The 19,219-nt window shown below is 45.9% G+C and overlaps 1 protein-coding gene across 4 annotated transcripts in view; it reads right to left on the minus strand.

Annotated features, from left to right (window-relative positions):
* LOC105700356 (LIM domain-binding protein 2) overlaps nucleotides 1-19,219 on the minus strand; it is a 113,356-nt gene that overhangs the window by 17,159 nt on the left and 76,978 nt on the right. For 3 of the 4 annotated variants that reach the window (XM_012426126.2, XM_012426125.2, XM_012426127.2), the window contains exon 3: nucleotides 9,899-9,992. In XM_012426126.2, the coding sequence (XP_012281549.1) occupies nucleotides 9,899-9,992 (94 nt within the window). The remainder of the gene's footprint in view (nucleotides 1-9,898; nucleotides 9,993-19,219) is intronic. The other variant, XM_012426128.2, reaches the window with a different exon arrangement.

The raw sequence follows: 19,219 nt of genomic DNA on the forward strand, positions 1-19,219 counted from the left end.
CCCCTAATCTTTTCTTGCCGAGTGGCAGAGCAGGAGATGAGACGGAAAACTTTCAGAGTCGAGTGTACCGCCGGCAGGTACGTGCCTTTCCGCCTCGACTGTACCACCCTACTGTTGTCAAGGGGGGGAGGGAGGAGGAGGGAGACTAGGGGTGGTATATGATCGCGTATATACGGCGCGGTAAAAGTATTGTCGGCGCGCTCCACCTCTGGGTTTTCCCGCGAAAATCGGAAAGGCCGATAAGGAGGGCCCGGAGGTCGGCGGGCGATATACCGAAAATTCGGGAAAATCCTAGGGCCCGTGCCCACCATTTTTGGGGAATTTCGGCCGCGGCCCGCGGGCTCAGGTTCAAAGGGAAGGATTTCCCTCTGGCGCGGCGACGCCGGACAAAACTCGCCCGGCCGCCGCGAGTATATACGGCCAGGGGCGGCGGCGAGAGGGGCGCGAGGGGGCTGGGGGGTACAATATGGGTTATCGAGGGGGCCCCACCCCCAGGGGAGGGCAGGGGCCCTCATTTTATTACCCAGGCTCCCATGGCGGTTCTCAACTTGCCGTCGAGTTTTACCTCGGGCGAGGAGCGCTTGGTGTAAACACCGGCCGAACACGCCGCCCGTCGCTCCGGCCGCGCCGGCCAATCACCGCGCGAGGTCCCCGTGACGTCATCAGAGCGCCCGCCAATCAGCGAGCATGCGGGTTGGCGGCCGACTCGCCGCGACTCGCGATGCGGGCACCTGATTGGCTGCCGGACGGACCAGGGGAAATGCGACCGCGAGTGGAGAATAAGACTAAGTACGTGAACTGACAAAAAATTCACATACATTTTATACACACTTCGTAACTTAACTTTCACGTAGAAAAATGTAACAGGAAGAATTAGAAATTAGAAGATGTACAAATACCCCTAATTACAGAGACAATGTAATTTTACTGGAATTTATCGTGGCATCAAAGTAACCAATGATCCCGTATGTAAATTTGCATGGGGATTTTTATTGGTTTACACGTTCCAATAATAGTACCAATCTTATGAACTTTCGCCGGTTCTCGTATGCCGAAAAGAAAAAAAAAAGTAGGAGTTTTGTTAATTTTCATTCTTTCGTGTTCCTGGTACTATACATTTTTATCCGGAAGAGTTTCGCCGGCGGGAAGGAAGGCTACATGTAAATAGCACAAACGCGAAAACCAGGGAAACCGCAGCCACGATCAATGGGGGGCCAAAATTTCGTCGTGACGTCATCGTGGCGGGTGCCAATCAAAAAGCCCGAAAAAGGAGGATAACAAAACCTGCACCGTTAAGCCCCCGATAAATAACCGCAGGGGGTGAAGTGAAAAAGCAAAAATAAATAATTTCGGGAAACATTGATTTAATAATTTTATATTAACGCGTAAAAGAAATTAAAAAATAAAAACAATGGACCGCGCCCCTGATTTAAATGTGTACTCGTTGATGCAGTCCGGAAATTCGCACAAACATAACGAAAAGTCAGGGCGAACACGTTGCGGGATTTCCACGCATCCTGCATGACGTCCGTCTCGATTTCCTTTTATTTAGCAAAATTCCAAATTAATGTATAAACCGGGAACGAGTCAGTGCCCCTCGCATGTAAAATCTGCCAGAAAATTCGAGAAATGTTTGACGTTTGTTTCCTCGCCGTTCCTCCGTCGAGCCTCGGGGAAGAAAAGCGAGAAAGAAAGGGAAAGAGAGGAAACCCAGAGCGAGGTTTTCCCCTACCGAAAAAAAGAAGAAGAAAAAAAAATGCGCAGAAAAAAAGAGAAGAGAGAAATGCCCTAAGAAGCGTCGACAACTTTGGAGGATGGAACATAGGAAAATGAAGGGAAAAAAAAAAATTAAAAATCATAACGTAACAGCGGATGAGTCAATGTCTCAAAACGCGGGAAGTTTCTTCCGGGCAGGGGTTAAAAAAATTCTCGAAATTCCTCCTCTCGTTACACCTGCGAGTCCTGGGGAGCGAATGGGAGCGAAAGAGCGAGAAGAGTTTTGCACCGAAAGAGATAGGCGAAAAAAAAAAAGAAAAATGGCGGGGACTTCGGAGGAGATCCCGGAGGGTAGCCGGCTAGCGCAGACGGAGGGAATTCATTTCGAAAGAGGTTCCCATCTCAGTCTCGGGGCGAAAAGATTTCTCGCCTCGGCGATGCAGGAAGGGAAGGGAGAGAGAGAGAGAGAGAAAAAAGCGATACCTTTCCCGAAATTCCCTGGGAAACTCGCGCACCCCTGGCGCACCCTTCTCGCTCTTTATGCAAGAAAAAAGAAATGCATATATATATATACATATATCCGCCTTAAGGAAGGACTCGCCATATCTCCTAGGATATTCCTAGGCCATTCGTGGCTCCTCTGGATTTCCTATCCTCCTCCTTCCGACTTTAAACCTTGAAATTGGTTTCTATCCTTTTGAAACGTAGACATCTGAAAGAGACTCGAGGAACTGAGACCTTAAGGCCCAGCTGTTCCAATTTCTTAACTATAGGTTAATCTCGGATTAGTAAAACTCGCGGTGCACCGGGAAAAAAAAAAAAAAAATAGGCAAACCGATGTTAAGTCACCACCCGATATCGGGGGATTTTTTTAAACTAACCGAATGCGGTCGATCGAACGATTTCCAATTTTTTATCTACACTTATAGATGTTCTAGGTGCCCTCGAGTGGTATCCCCACGACACGGCCCTGGACCCGACAGGAAAGGAAGGCGCTCTCGAGATCGACGAGAAAGTCCGGAGAAAGCATGTAGAGACGGTCTCTGGCTCCACCGAGAGATGGATCGATCGTTTATTATTATTTTCTAGGATTGTGCTCCTCTCGGAACTTCTGGAGCGAATACGGATTCCCGGTATCCCGGTATGATAGAATTTTTTCTTCAACGACAAGTGCCCGTGTGCCTCAAAATAAGAAGTACCCATATCTCGGTATAAGTCCTTAGTAAATGTCCACAAGAGCGACGCATTATTTCCAGTGAAACAATTTCGGTAAATTATTAAAAAAAAAAAAAAAAAAGTGCAAAATTATTCGAGGCTCTCGCGTGGAATAAGATGGATCTATTAGAGGGACGGATCGAAAGTTTTTTTTAATATTTTAATATTTCCTTTCCAGAAGTGCAATTGCGTTCGACGAATTACTTGGCCCCCGAAGACAGGAGGCCGAAAACGTCCATCCGAGATAACGGGTGCTTCTTGGCACGGGAAGTGATAAAGCTGGATGCTTCAATACCGCGGAAACACGGAGAGCAATAATGTTCGGGAGTTTACAGCATTTCAGCTCCCGCGAGAGCTGGAGATAATAAAAATGCTCGAAACGGTGATAAAAATAATCGCGCCTAAATTCACTATGATTTATAGTAGCGATGAGGGTACTTCCTGCGGAATGAAGTGGCGCTAAATAATGGCACGACGGCGATTCGCGATCTATCATCGAGCCGACGATTAAACGGATTAAGGATAAAATTCCCCGAGTCTTATAAGATGATAAACAAACGAGCAAATTTAATTTCAATGATTTTGCAGGTACTAAATAATGCGGCTCGCGATCTATCATCGAACCGACGATTAAACGGATTAAGGATAAAATTCCCCGAGTCTTATAAGATGATAAACAAACGAGCAAATTTAATTTCAATGATTTTGCAGGTACATAAGAAAAAAAAAGGAGCGTTTTTTTCCTTTTTTCATTAGGATCGTTGGAAAGAAAGTGAACTCGACACCGCAACTGCGTTAAGAAAAATTCCAATAAATTGTAGAAAGCTTGTACGATGATTCTTGAAGAGTCCTTTTAGCGAGGATAGTTGTAGGATGACAAATTAGGACGAAGAGAGTCCTTCGAGGGATAAAATCGATGAAATCCTGAGATACCCTGAAGGCACCCGGACCAGGGATCGGGAAGGTTCGTCCCTGTTGGAGGCTTCTTCATCGTGGTCGTCTTTCCCTTCGCTTTGCTCTTGCTCTCTCATGGCCGGCTAGACTCTTTCGAGGTCTAAAACTCCTCTCGGAGTTACCGAGGGGCCACCTACGCCCACCTACACCCAACCTACGGCTCCTAAACTATAGTCGGCCGAGTATAAAGTCGAGGGTCGGTAGTGGGATTGTTCCACGACAAGCCACGAGCGCGTATAGAAACACGAGTCCACCGATATACCCCGACTGGAACAACTCGAAGAGGCGGGAAATCGGTCAATTAATTAACGAGACGCTGAAATCACAATGTCTTAAGTACCTATTATTCATCCTTTTTTCTCGGCGATTTTTTTCCCCGACCCCCAGCCTATTCATAATACCCGAGCGAACTACCGGTCGTTGGTCCGGGGATAAAATGAAATTTAATAGCTTATCGCTATGATAATTCACTGATAACCGGTTACGAGTGGGCTATTGCCGCAGCTCGAGAATTAATGTATCTCGAACCGGGAAAATCAAGGGTCAAAATCATCGGAATCGGGAAAAGAAGAGGAGCAGGATATTGTTAAGGAGTCGCGCGAGGAAAAGGAGGGAACTCGCCGGAGCGCGTCGGGGATCGATTTGTCGAGGGTAAGCCAAAGGGAGGAAAAAGGGAGGAAAAGGGAGGGAAAAGGGAGGAAAAAGGGAAGAGAAGGAACGAAAAGGGAGGAAATGGAGGATAGCGAGGTAAAGGGCGACCAAAGGAAGGGTCGGAGGTCGGAGCCAGAACGTGTCGGCTTTCGGACGAAGGGTTTGTCAGAAAGCGTCGAACGTCGATCCCTGGATGTGGAACGAGGCCATCGATACTGTCGTCAACAACTATGCCAGCGACGGCGCCTTTTTGTTTCTCAGAAATCAACCGAGAAACCGCTCCACTTAATCGCTGTTATCGGTTTATCTGGACTTTGGAGGTCGCCGCGAAAGGAAGAAAGGTGTCGAACGCTTAACTAGTCCCAAGTTGCTGTTCAGCAATTCAAGAAGAAGGGGATAAAAACATCGGAATGATAAATGAACGGTCATTAATACTACTGCTGACAACTACATCCTCCGCGTCGTTTTTCATCCTCAGTCTTACACTTCCGATCAATTAACCAAGAATCCATTTTCCATTCCCTCAACCCCGGATTAATGACAACGACCGGCCTACCTTGCATATTTCCCCGAAGGAAAAAAAATCACTATCTGGGGAGAAAAAAAAGATATCCCTCGATCTAATAAGATCTTTACTGGCTACTATCGTTAATCATTCTTTCCGCGAAGCCCTACATTTTTAGAATTCAATACAACATTTTATGCAAAATGCGATACAACTTTCACTGATATTTGTAATCCTTCGGACCATTTCCGTGGATAAAAAATTCTTTTTAAAACACCCTATTGATATCAACGTTCATTGCACCATAACACTGACGATTCCTCCAAGATCAATCTTTCCGTAAACGTCCTTAAGAAACCCTTAAATTACCGGGCTTAATTAATCTCGGCCGGAAAGTGAATTTTCTCGGCCACTGTAAGCCGGGAAAATGAAACACGCCTAAATTGAAGCCGCGCAACAATCGGGCGGATATTTAATCTCGACATTCCCCGTATCGATCGCGGATAAAATTTCAGCCGATAAGCGTTATCTCGGCAGCCTCTAGGTGTAAATCCGCGATTTCATAGAACGTGTCCGGGACTGTCGGAAACCGCAAAAGCAACCACTTGCACCTACAGTCGACGACCACCTGACCCACGGAGGTTGTTGCATATTTCCTTTTCCCGATTTTCTTGGGTTCTTCTCGTTAAAAAAAAAAATAAAAAAAAAATATAACAACCGAAATGGAAAAACGCCGGTCCATTTATCTCGACTGGGCGTCCTTTTCCTTTTCTCCCCTCTCCCCCGTCGGGAAAAGGGAACAGAAAGTCCCGATTCATTTATCTTCACCGCGATCGGAACAACGACCAAACTGGTTCCCGAGCTCCGTCGAAATGCAACGACAGAGAGTGCAACTCTGTATGCAAGTGCGCTTCAACCGCGCGTAAATTGCTTTATATCCCTCGGCCGTTCTTATTCCTAGCCGGAGGATCGTAACGCTTTTCTAGAATTACGGGAAGAGTTGCACCGAGTTACGTTTACAACGCCAGGTGTGCGCCCTAAGAGTGCTTTTTCCGCTGCAATTGCAGCTGCAATTGCAGCGTGAGGGGGTTAGAACGCGTAAGCGGGGGCTCGTTATCGAATTTATATTTTCCCCGTGGTTTCTCCGCTTTTCGAGAAACGTGGAGATATCATTTCCCGATGCATTATCAAGTTATCCCGATTTTCAGGAAAATTTCATTCTACCGCTGTTAGGTATTCCATTTTACGTCTTACAGACTGACGTCTAAGTCTCGCGGGCCAAGTCGAGGATTCAACCCCTTCGTCATTACGATCTCTCCGTACTCTGTATTAACTTAATTATGACACGCCGTTAAAAGTACTACAAATTTGACATTTTAGAGGCTGCACGTGTAGGTAGGCGAATTAGATAATTAAAAGTTAACCGGAGCGAAGGTATGTCTACGGCAGGTAATCCTATATAGAATAAAGACTGACTAAAGGAAACTGGAAAATGTCCCAGGATGTGGATTTTTCTCTCGGGGTAAAGCGAGCCCGAAACTAATGGAAGGGCAGTCCAAGTCGAGGAACTAATCGCCATAATCGTGGGAACGACGGGAACACGTAGGTCATCGAAATAACGCGGATGATTTACGCTAATGAGCGGAATGATACGGAGTTAAGTGACGAGAAAAGGAAGAAACGGGGGGAGGAGGGGAGAAAAAGGAAAATGTACCGAGTGATTAACGAGCCCTCGGCCCGGCCAGGGCGGGAAAATTTGGAAGGTTGCCTCGCGCCGTCTCGTTATCCGGGAAATCGCGGATTTAACGGAAGCCCCCGCGGTAATTTCTGCGTGTCGAGCTATCTTGGAGGGACCTGCATCTCCCGTGGCGTGTCCCGGGAGCGTGTCTAGAGTAGACAGTAATTGTGCAGCCCAGATATAGGCATGCCGAGAGAGTACAGGGGGCCATAAATTTTCACCTCGGCGAAGTTACCGAAGTGCGCCGGCAACCTGTTTCTCTCCTCGGCGAGAGCCGCTCCAAATTTCGATTTTACGCGCTGCCGCGGAATTCCTCCACGTTTTCCTTTTCTTTTTTCTTTCCCTCATTGAAAAAATAAATCGAATGAAAATGCATAACCAGGGTAGAAATGGAAGAGTCGAGACGTGTACAGGGCTTTCAAAGAGGCACCGAAAGTGTTTTTCACTTAGGATTTCATTTCTTAGGTGGTTGGCGATATGTGCCCATAATTATGAAAGTGGTCTAAGTCAAAATTAAAAAAAAAAAAAATGAGTTTATCAGTTATTTCACGCCATATCATTTCAAACGAAATTAATTCAATGTAATTTCGAAACAAAAAATATATGACTTAGACCACTTTCATAATTATGGGCACATATATATATTGTCACATTCTCTTTAATTCGTATATCAAGGAAAAGGGAGGGATAAATATATATTAGTTTAAAAATGAGACAATTATTCTACTTGGTTGAGAAAGATAAATTTTGAAAGACTGGTTCGAAAACGACCAACTGAAATTACAAAGCTCGAAACTTGTTCCCTGATATTGAATTACCGCGTGGTAATAACAATCGGCGTGTGATATTCTTAATTTTAGTACAGCTCTGTACACGTTGTATTCCTAAATCAAAGTAGACTCTACGATTTGGAGTACCGCGGGTCTCCGTAATATTTCCGGTGATTTTCTTAACAATCGCGGGATTTGCGACATCGGAGGCACGGCATTAAATTGTACGGCGATATGTGGGGCGATAATCGTGGCCTATCGGCGAGGTTCGATCTCGCGTGCGGAGCAGATAGAGGGATCGATGGATCGATGGATCGATCGCGGGAGGCGCGATGCCAGTGTCGATAGTGAAAACATTAATTCGAGGCGCCCGCCCGTTTACGTGGGCGCGTAAACTGCCGCCCGGGCGGAGATTAACGAGCTAAGGAAAGCGCACTTGCCGCGCACCGACGTCTCTCTCGTTTTCCCTTTTTTGCCCTCCCCCTCGTTTCACAGTTCCCTAATTAGCGAAAAAGCACAAACAAACAAATGCGCTCGGATCTAAAAAAAAAATATATATATATATTCTCTAAGCAGAAAATCCTGATTACGTCGTCGGAAGCGCACCCTCGCAAATTAAAGAGACTCATTGGATCTCCAAAAGAAGATGGAAATTTAGCTTAACCGTCGCGTTTGGTTTACCGAAGGACCTATTAGATTCGATTTAATAATTCGGTGTGTGCTCGAGGGAAGATCGATAGCGAAATACGTGATAAGTGTCGATATAGTAGAGACATTAATTCGAGGCGCCCGTCCGTTTACGTGGGCGTGTAAACTGCCGCCCGGGCGGAGATTAACGAGCCAAGGAAAGCGCATTAGCTGCGCATTAGAGGGCCCTAACTTCCATCGTATTTTACATCTCTTCACTTTTCCCGTCTCATCGGATCTGTCATTTCAAATGTCACGGATGCCCTCCTCGGCGCCTCCACCGTATTTTCCCCCTCCAAGAAGAGATGCTCAAGAAAAATCGGAAGAACAAATGGGAGAGAATAAGAGGATATTTTCGGAGATGCGGAGAAGTTTGTTCTGCTGGTTTAACTAATTCTTTTTTTTTTTTTTTTCCCTGTGTTCCTGGCAGAATAAATGTACCGAATCTATGTATAATCGATGCATCAACGGTACGATTCGCGTGTCGATACCGGAAAGATTAATTCGAAACGCCCAGAGGTTTATACGTGGGAGGGGAAATTACCACCCGGGCGGAAATTAACGAGCCAACGAAAGTGAATTAGCCGTGCATTAGTTCGCACTAATTCCTGCATTATTTTCCATCTCTTCGTCGCTTCTGTCCCTTTACTCCACGTTAACACACTTTCCCTTGAGGATAAAAACAACGGATCGATATTAATCGTCACTAGAGGAAGAAGACTAAATCCCTAAAAAAATTGATAAGTCAGTCGGAAATAATCCAAGTATGCTAAATAGTTGCTAAACAAATTTATCGATGATATTAAGTGGACTCGGTCTGTGAAATTAATTCGATGCTTAAAGAGGCATACTCGGGAGAAGGCATTGAAACCGCCTCGAGGATCTACGAAAGGCTTGAAATCGCAACAACGTCTTGTGTGTGCGAACAACGTTGTATCCTGATATCTTATCGGCTATCGAGAATCTCTTCGAAGTGGCCGCCATCGTAATGGCGAGATATGGTCGATATATGGGCCAGATAATTTCATAATATGCGCCGAGTTTAATACGGAGGTGTACAACAACTCCAGGTGACCCTTGAATTGCCGATAATTTTTTAATCAACTCATCTAAACGGAGTAAAAAAATAATATCCACAGTAACAACGCCTGTTCCGTTTTTAAACTACTTTATCACTCAGGACAAAAATTCGATCCTTTTCAAACCAATAGCAAAGTGGATGCAAATGGACTATTTAAGAACATTCCTAAGAGGGACTATCAAAATACGTTAAGAAATTAATTTCTAACAATTTTAGTTCTCATTTTCCCATTGATTAAAAAATCATCAATTTTCCACCTTCTCGTATCGAGGTATTGGAATCATCGCAAAGACACGTGCACGATTTATTTAGGCTTCCACGATTCTAATGTAAATAGTTGTCGATTATGCACCGATAAATGTAATTCCATTGAACCGAAGAAATAGGTTCACAATTCAAATAAACTCAAACCAATTGTTACAATTCCGGAGAAACGTTGCGTACGATTTATTCAAGTTTATATCAGTTGAATAATTATTCTTTGAATATTTCTTTGGAACCGTTTCTTTAGTTCAAGGATTTTTTTTTTTCTTTCTTAGGGTACAGGTGTTAGTAATAGAACATTGTGGCAGAGTACTCACCTCCGTACGCTGCTGTAACCTCTTGTTCAGCTCGTAGAACCTGTAGTCCGGTTGGCCGAAGTAAGGTGTGTGCCTCCTGGGGACAGGTAACGATCTGTCAGACCACAGACCGATCGGTCATGTTAGGGTGCTGTGTTCAGTGTACAAAGTGTGTGTCAAAGTGTTACCATGCACGCTTATTATACCGAGTACAACAACATATTAACGTATTCAAAATGATTTAACCCTCCAGGCCAAGGGTGTCGAAAAAAAATGACAAAAACTTGAATTTTTAAATACTCGAGAGGAAATTCTTTCAATTGTACGACTGTAAAAATGCCAATTATAACCCATGAAAATAACGTTAGAAGCCTCTCAACAGGTTGCATTACAATCGACAAATTATGTGACCCACTTGGCGACAAAACGTAATACGAATAATCGATTATCGGTACCGATCGAGATATCACTCTTAAGACCGGATTAACCAGATAGGCCGGGGCTTTGGAGACGCAGAAAAGAAGATTTACGAACAACGCAAATCGAGCCGAGGTTTCAATATTTCCCCGACAAAAAATCGGTTTCGTAATAAGAAAAGTGGAAATTTTCGCCGGCCCAGATGCATACATTACAAGCCAGGAAAAAAAAGGAAATAAAATGGAAAAGAAGCGAGTGGTCGATAAATTCGCCGTCGAGGGCTTCAACAAATACATAAAAACGAGAACATGGGAAAATAAGCGATAATTTTTGCCGGGATGATTTACGATTTTCTTTTTTACAGGTGGAGGTCATAGGTGCCGCGAAAGGCCGCGGCGAGCCGGTACTTGAAATCGGGCACGCGCGGCTCGACTTTCTCTCGTCACATCTGCAATGTTGGTTTTAGGGCAAAATCGTAAAGGGAAAAGTCGGCCGTCTCGTGGTGCCGAGCAACATTTGTCCGAGCGGTTTCTTCGTCGCGTCGATACTTCCCGAGATATCTCGGGATTTATCCGGGCGTAGTTTGAGGTGTCATGTTTCCCTTCCCCCTCGCGGTTCCCTTTCCTTTTTTTCCTCCCCTGGGTGGATGTCTGACATTATGCCGTCGGGATTACTGAAACCGAGACTGTGTACACGGGCACGTCGTTTACACGGACACATGGACGGAAAGAGAGGTAGCAGGGAGATCATTAAGAGGGAAGTGCAACGGTGATTAATAACGAGCGTGCGCGAGCCGGTAATAGAGAGCTCGTCTCGATTGGCGCCCCGATTCCACATCGCATGGAAACATAATATATGATGCTACAGCAATAGTGCCATTAACATATCAAGTGGAAATCGAAAACTACTCGGGAAACACGCCGTCTCGTTTTCCTACCAATTAAGCGCCTACGATAAGCGACGCGGAATCTGTCAAAAAATCGGGAAAACCTCGCGAGCGAAGAAGGAAAATACATTACCGCCGGATATTAAATTTTCATTTTCAAAGACATCTTATATTAACCCCACAAATTTTGCAGGACCTCGCGAGGCAACCCAGTAGACTTATTGAATACAGATGCACATGCACCCCTGTATTCGTTCCCGAGATTAAGAGAAACTCAGTGACAGCTCGCGTCATCGGCGTGTCTCGCGCTGACAGGCGAGACACGTGTTCGGCGTGGCGCCGCCCACGCTTAACATAACCTAATCACGGCGTTTAAAAACCCGACTGCGCGGTTGAATGGAGCGAAGCAGTAAAACCAGAGTTCATTCCTCGGAGTACCTTCGCCCGTTCTTATCAACTTACCGCGATGACAGGGATACACGTGTGTTGCCGCGCCACCTCGACCACGAGCGCTCGAAAAACCCGCAGTCAAGCGAAAATTTCATCCCCCGACAAGGGTTGCGGCCGTGTCAGGCATGTCGGCCGTGCCGGCCGCGTGTGCCATTAAACGGCGCCCCGTCGAGCTTATATAGCCTCGCGATGCGGGCCGCGCGATGCGGCGACCAATCGGGTGGCCGATCCGCCCGGTGCGCAGGAATACGGGCCGCTGATTGGTCGGCCAGTCGGCGGGCGCGCGTCACGTGCTCGGTGCGCTACCCATGGGTCCCGCAGTCCGCGGCGGACCGCCGGCCAGGGTTGCCATTACAGCTCCGATCGGAGTAGATGTACTACCATTAATGTGATTATTACTACTCTACGCCAACTTCTAACGTATTCAACTTCGTTTTATTCCTGAAATATTTCCTGATCCTAGGTCCGAATTCCGGGGCCCTTACCCCTCACGGTAATAAAGTTTATATGCATAACTTCGTATTAAAGATTTGCTTCTTATGTTGTTTATGTAAATATTTTGTACCAAGGAATAAATCTTATTTTCGTAATACGATAAGATGCTTATCCTGCAGATCCGATTATATGAATATTTCAAATACCCCTCTATATCCGCGATATTAGATTCAAGTTCCACCATTATCACAATGGTGGCGGTAACCCTAGTTTCTACTCCGATTTTTCGATGATTTCTCCTACCCTCTGGAACGCGACGGTGGCAACACTGCCGCGGGCGGATCAGCTGACCGGCCAGCTGGGCCGGGGCTGAGCACCCCTGGCTGCAGGGGTCTCAGATTGGGTTAGCGAAGGGCGCAGTTGGTGAGGGGGTGGGCGCTCCTCGGTAGGGTGCACATGGGGTGGCCCGGCGGGGGCACGGGGAAGAGGGTGTTATTAGGGGTTGCTCATGGGGTGGCAGGGCGATCAATGCCAGAGAGTCATGCTAGCCCCCTTGGAGTCTATATATAGATCTTATGTACGGGTCCCTCTCTCTCACTCTTACATAGGCGCACGTGTACCTATGCGTACATATGTCAGTACATACGTGCGGATATATACATATATATACTTATATATATACGCGCCCATGTGGGCACATGCAAGTATGTACCGCGCGGTATGTGCCGACCGCGTGTGTGTCTGAATCGCGCGTACGTGTGAATTTGTCAAGGCGTCCCTCTCTCTCTCTCTCTGTATCTCTCTATCTCGCTCTCTCTCGTTCTCCGCGGCGCATTTTGGTTCTACATCCCGCAACCGTGGCTGCGATGCGGATGCTGGGATGTGTGCTCTTACGGAGGTGCCACTGCACTGAGGCCTGCAAGCGACACCGAGAAGTTCCGCCGATTTTCGAAAGATCTTGCCAGCTCTAAGTACTAAGAAAGTCTAAAATCCTGTCGCGATGGGAGATGCACATATGAAGTACACAGAGAAAGGGAAAAAAAAATTCACGTTACGTGTACTTAATACATTTCCTAATTTGTAATTCCTTCATTTGACGTTTTTTTTTTTTTTTTTTTTTTTTCTATGTGATACTTCAGTTATGAGGTGTGCAAAAATGTATGTATATATGTTCCATGGATTTTTATGAGGGTAGTGTTCCAACCACCTCGCGATAAAAATTTACAGAAATCAAACGAAACGGAAGTGATCACTGATTTTTATACCTGGGCTCATTAAGGTTATCCAAATTATCGTCGTTCCGTGGTAAATGGAAATTACCCCCGCTAATTTCCATACACTCGGATTTATGTAATGCAAATAGGAGACGCGTTCATATTTCCCGCGCTCTTAACAGAGATCGAGCAAGATCAGGAAACTCGCGCACCTTGCGGACACCGCGCGGGGGAGTTTACTTTCTTGGTGCGGTAATTGTGCATTAAAAAGTCGCACGGGCTTCGAAACTTATTACGGTGATAACCATTAAAGAGCCGGGTATATTTCACGACGTGATACGAACACGCAGGGCGAGTACGCATGCGCGAGCGCCGACCGTGGCGAGGGCAGTTAACGCGCGAAAAAGGCCAAATAAAAAGATGGCCGACATAAGTACGGAGGCGAGGAAAAAATATCGGGCTATATCTCCGGACACACGCGATCTCCGCCATGGCGGGGAACAGGTGTGCACCTGCGTAGACGCATAAAAAAAACTTCAAAACGGAATCGCCGAAAGCGAATATATATATCGAGTCCACCACGCGACGGCGTCATTACAGGATACAAGGATATCGGCATCTTTTTTTTGGCGATTCAGATTGTATTACAAAAATGTGCATACCTAAAATTAATACTCAATGACGCCGTGTAAAGTCAGTTTAATCCTTCGCTACGTGAAGATTTTTTTCCCGTCTTCAATTAGTCGGTCGATTGATTCCTAAGTTGCGAAAATTATTTTTTTCGAGGTTAGGCGTAACGTCGTGTAAACACAGTGGACATAAGTGCGGGATAATGGAATCATGAATACCACGTGACCCCACTCGGCAATACTATTTCGAGGGATTATACAAGCGAGGGGATTAAACATAAGTGGGTATAAGTATGGTCGAGATAAGTACGGAGGTGAGGGAAAAATGTTAGGTTAGGTTACCGAACGTGATCGCCGTCTCCCCCAAGGCGAAAAACTCGCGCACCTGCAGAGGCGAATAAAACTGCAAAGTAGCCAATTCCTCGCGAGAAAGTGAATCTTATCGTAACATGTTGGATCATTAGTTAACTTGCACGTTAAATGTAAAAAGGAAATATAAACACGACCGATGTTACATACGGAGATGAAAGGAATATCGAGTTTTATACCTGGCAAGTTTTATCTCCGCGTTAGGGGATACAAATCTGCGGTAAAGGAGCGTTAACGTGACTCGGATAAAACATTAAATATTATTCCACACTCCGAGCGAGAGCCGTATAAAGATCTGCCCCGGTTTGACACCGGCATGAGGCTCGTAAAACTTCGCGCCACTCGCGGAATGTGAAACTTTTAACAGTACATAAAACGGCGAAACGGCCGATTCCTCCCAAGAAAGTGAATCTCACTCTCCCTTAACGGCGCCATTACAAAAGATGAGATAATCGACATTTTCCTTAAAATTATAGCCCCGAAGGCTTGACTTTTAAGGGGGCCTTTAACGTCCAGGTTTACCGAGATCGCAGTTTCCCGGATATTTTCCGAAATTATACCAGGGAACGGTCTAAAATATCGAACAGCGAATACTTAAACAATAAACGTGATTTACCGATTACGAAAACCGCACTGAATTTCGTACGGTATAACCTAAAAATGTTAAAACGCAACGATTCCCATTACGCGTGTTTACCCGAGGTCTCGAACGATATGAATAATAGTTCGACATTTTGGAGAGATATATTCACATATATTACAATAAAGGAATAACAAAAAAACAAAACAAAACTAGAGAAACGTGATCTAACCTCTAAATAATATAACCTCTGGCCGGGAGGTCGGCTCCAGTCGTCATCGAGCTCCACACTGCGACTTCCTATTCCACCCTTGCCGACACCTACGGTCGTTTCCGTTGGAGCGCGCGATCCCATTGGCGGTCTGCCGTCCGGTCCAGGGGAATCGCGTCGCGATTCGGCAGGGGCACCTATGCGGGTCCGTGCCTGTTCGAGGCTTACAAGGTGTATCACGACGGAGAATGCGTGCTCCGTCTCTCTCGCGCCCGCATCGCGGAAGGGCCGGGGGAAAGAGAGGGGGCGAGTCGTGGGCAAGAGAAGCAAAAGGAGCGAGAGACGGGGGAGGGGAACCTGGCCGGTCGTGGGAAAACCAGAAGTGGTTTCTCGCGGGGTCTCGCGGCGCGCGTATAGATGTCCGCCGTAAACGGCCGATAATCTCGCGGCGAGGTTTCTCTCGGGGGTCCGGCGCATGCGCGGGGGCGAGAGCCGACTTAATTGGCGGAAAAAGTGAGCGGGTCCCCGTGACGAAAGGCGAGAGCGCTCGCCCCAGGGCCGCGAGATTTCCCGCCGGAGGCGCCGCGCGGCGGATCGGCCGGTACTAAATTTCCAGCTGATACTAATATTTATGCCGATACCGATACTCATGGTACACGGATAAGTGGTATAAAGTACATACGCGTGTACGTTAATCGCTTATGTACGAATGTATATGCATTTATATACGTAATATATCGCATATTCTTCCCTTTAAACGCGTCTTATGTTTGACCCTTGGTAACCGGTAAGAGTGCTATGCCCTTGGGTTCATGTATTTCAATAAACAGTTAATTTATTTCGTTCCCGTCTTCCTTCGTAAAGATATGCACGAGAGACTGTAATCCTTATTGATCGTCGTTGGTTTATTTTAACTCCATTTTTGGAAAAACTAGATTTAAGAGGAATTAAGTAAGTTGAGTTAGGTTAGGTATGGCTCTTGGAGAGGATCCACAGTATTTTGATTGGCACCATGGTTGTGATACTCTGTGACTTGACCTATGACTGCGATGATTAGGGCTATCAATTAGCGTTACGTCCTCCTTGACGAGAGTCCAAAAGGCGCGCTATGAAATTGGTAATTGCTCGCAGACGATACCGTAATCACACGATGTCTCCCATTGTGCGATAGCAATGAAAATCCGAAAAAGTGGAAACGCGACCACTATTCTCATTTATGGGAAGAAATGAAATCTCGATCCTGTTAAATTTCACATTTCTTTCAATTTCAATTTTCCACGTGGAAACATTAAACGTTGAGCACGACTTTAGATATTTATCGACGGTGAAAGATTATTCCCACTGTTCCTCACGATTTATGCAGGCATGATTATCATAATATTCTACACGTTTTCATGCTTGTATGACAAAATCAGTCCAGAAATTTCGTCCAACGTCGGCATTGCTCGTTAAGTCTATTTCGACTCGCTGTTAATCGCTTCCCCATCGAAGCAAGCTCCTGAATCCGTTATACTTATTACGAGGCGATAATTTATCGAACCCCGGTGGCTTATTATGTCTATGCTTCCGAAGAAAAAGGAAGAAGAAAAAAAAACATCTCGACGGATAAGATAACGCGGGCTCGGTAAATAAATTCCCTCCGAGTGATTGCTCCATCCGAAACACGTACTGTCAACTCGGACAGCTGATCAGCTGATCGAGAAGCCTCTACCTCGCGAATTGCTGCAATGCATATACTTGCACTATTTCCATTCTTTTTAACCTTAAAAACCCCCTAAAACATGACTCCCAAATTCTATCATTATGCTCCAAGTGCGGTCATTTTATTAATAATGATTTTCATTCGTCTTGTTATTTATCCATTTTTCTTTTATTATTCGATCAAGGACCCCTCGTGGATGATAGTAGTCGGTGAAGCGAAAATCGCGAGATTACCCAATTCTGCCCGCGTTTGAAAACGAGTAGGAAAGACTCGAGAGACCCCAAGTACGTGCAGAGAAGGTGTAGAGTGCGCGCGCCAAGTGTCCACCATGGCCTTGGTTATGGGAGGTCGGAGGGTAGGGTCGTAGAGATGCTAAGGGGTGGTTCACTGGTTTACGAGGCAAACACGACCCCACGATAAGCCCCCTCATCCGACCCTGGCCAGAGTTCTGCCTCCAGTTCTGACCCCAGTTGTGACCCCAGTTGTGACCCCAACTCTGTCCCAGCTCTGTCCTGGTGATTCAGACGAGATCGCTATCAGCTCCGATTGATTTTCGAGCCCGTGTATATCTCTGCTACATTGGCCACGTGGCTTAGGGTTTACACCGCCCCGGCCTTTATTATTGTCAATGGGGCGGGACAACACGAGAAACAACCACCGATGACATTTCTGGACGCATTTTACTTTCGCGTTCGTCCATAACCCTTTGAAATTGTAATCAGCTTCCGGTAGATTGTACGAATATGTAAAGTACCGACAGTAATAAACATATATATAGTAATAAATATATATCCAGAAAATTAATCAGGATGATGAGTCCCTTGACTTTTCACGGTACAGTGTTTCGGCAAGTCCGAGGTTTCTACGGAATTACCGGGGGGGATGTAAAAATCAAGAAATTGGAGGTAAAAAGGGGAAAAAAAAAAGAAATAAAAAGTGGAAACTCGAATTTCTCGAGGGGTCTCTAGTTAACTCCGAAACAGGAATTCCCGCACTTCGGGCCACTTGGAAACACTCGAAAGCGTATGAATACGTATTCTTCCATTCTCTGGACTTCTCACGACTCGAATTATTGAGCGAAAGGGAAACATTGAATGTGGTAAGAAAAGGAGGCTCCATCGGGTTTCCTTTCTGCGACCTGAAGTGTGGTCGTACTCCGGGAAAAAAGATCGCCGGATAAAGGGAAGAGGAGAGGCTGAGCTTCTTTAAGAGGTCCTTTATTCTTTGCGAGCAGTGTTCCATTTCTCAAACCCTCGTAATCCCTGCCCCGCAAAACCGTCTTCCGGGGGAGGGGCGCAGGGTAAACAGACTTTCCGAATTTCCCTGACTTTTACCGGCCCCTGGAACCTAAAAATAAGAGTTCCACTCTCGGTCCCGAGCCATACGAGGAAAGAGAATTTTCAATTGATCAACCACCCCACCGTTAACAGAATATATTTCAATTTTATTCCTGGAAAGAGTCAGCTGTAATTCTTCAAATTTACAACTTCGTTACAACTATGCGTATCGGAAGTGTATGAATTTAATGAATTTATTTAAAGGTGTAGATTTTATCTTCGATATAAATGCGCAGTGCCAGGTAAGACGAGTTAATTACATGGTTGGAAGGTAGGGACCATTGGAAGGGGGAATCGTCTAATTCGGGGGTGGCCAGGATGGGTGACAATTTTGACTTTGATTCCTCCAGGAAGCCCTGCAGGTCTTTGAGACACCCACCCGTCTCCCATTCATAAGGACGCTTACTGACGTATAAGACCGTATCTAATGCGATGCGTGCTCCGTGGCCATTGCCGCGTGGGAGGCTGCTAATTTATTGCACATTAACGTCACTTGTCTCTGGCCACGCATCGCGTACCAGATCTGTCCCTCTTCCTCCCTTCACCGCATTCTGTGGACCACTCATGCGCGAAAGTGACATTACCGACGGGGTTGTCGCGCCGACTCCCGGAATTACCGGCATCCTCCCCAAAAAGCGAGCCGCAGAGGCTAAGGGGAAGAATTCCTCAATTAGAGGCCGTAATTAAATAAAACTCACGAGATTTAATATTTCGAACAAAAGTATCTTTCCTTCTTGGCCCTGATAAATGAACCAAATTCCATATTTAATGCCAGGAAAAGTTTCACGAACGATCGAGTCCCTTTCTATCACCTTTACCTGAAGATAAGCTATCATTCGCTTTCAGGTGAAAACCAAGGTCTAACCTCCCAACCATTATTTCCCTCATGGGAAGAGAAATGTACATCAAGTATCTCCCTTAAAAGTCTCGAATTAATCCCAATAATCCTACGTATCCTTACCGCTGAAAGTAAAAAGCGCATTAGAGGGAACCACTCTTGCAAACGCGGTATTCCTCGAGGATATGCAGCGACACGGATGCACGACAGGGCGGATCAACTCGAAAGGAATCCCGACACCTGGGCCGCTGTTATAATCAGGTATTTATAATAT

This window comes from Orussus abietinus, unplaced genomic scaffold, assembly GCF_000612105.2.
Source record: "Orussus abietinus isolate OABI.00-Male unplaced genomic scaffold, Oabi_2.0 scaffold56, whole genome shotgun sequence".
Lineage (NCBI taxonomy): Eukaryota > Metazoa > Arthropoda > Insecta > Hymenoptera > Orussidae > Orussus > Orussus abietinus.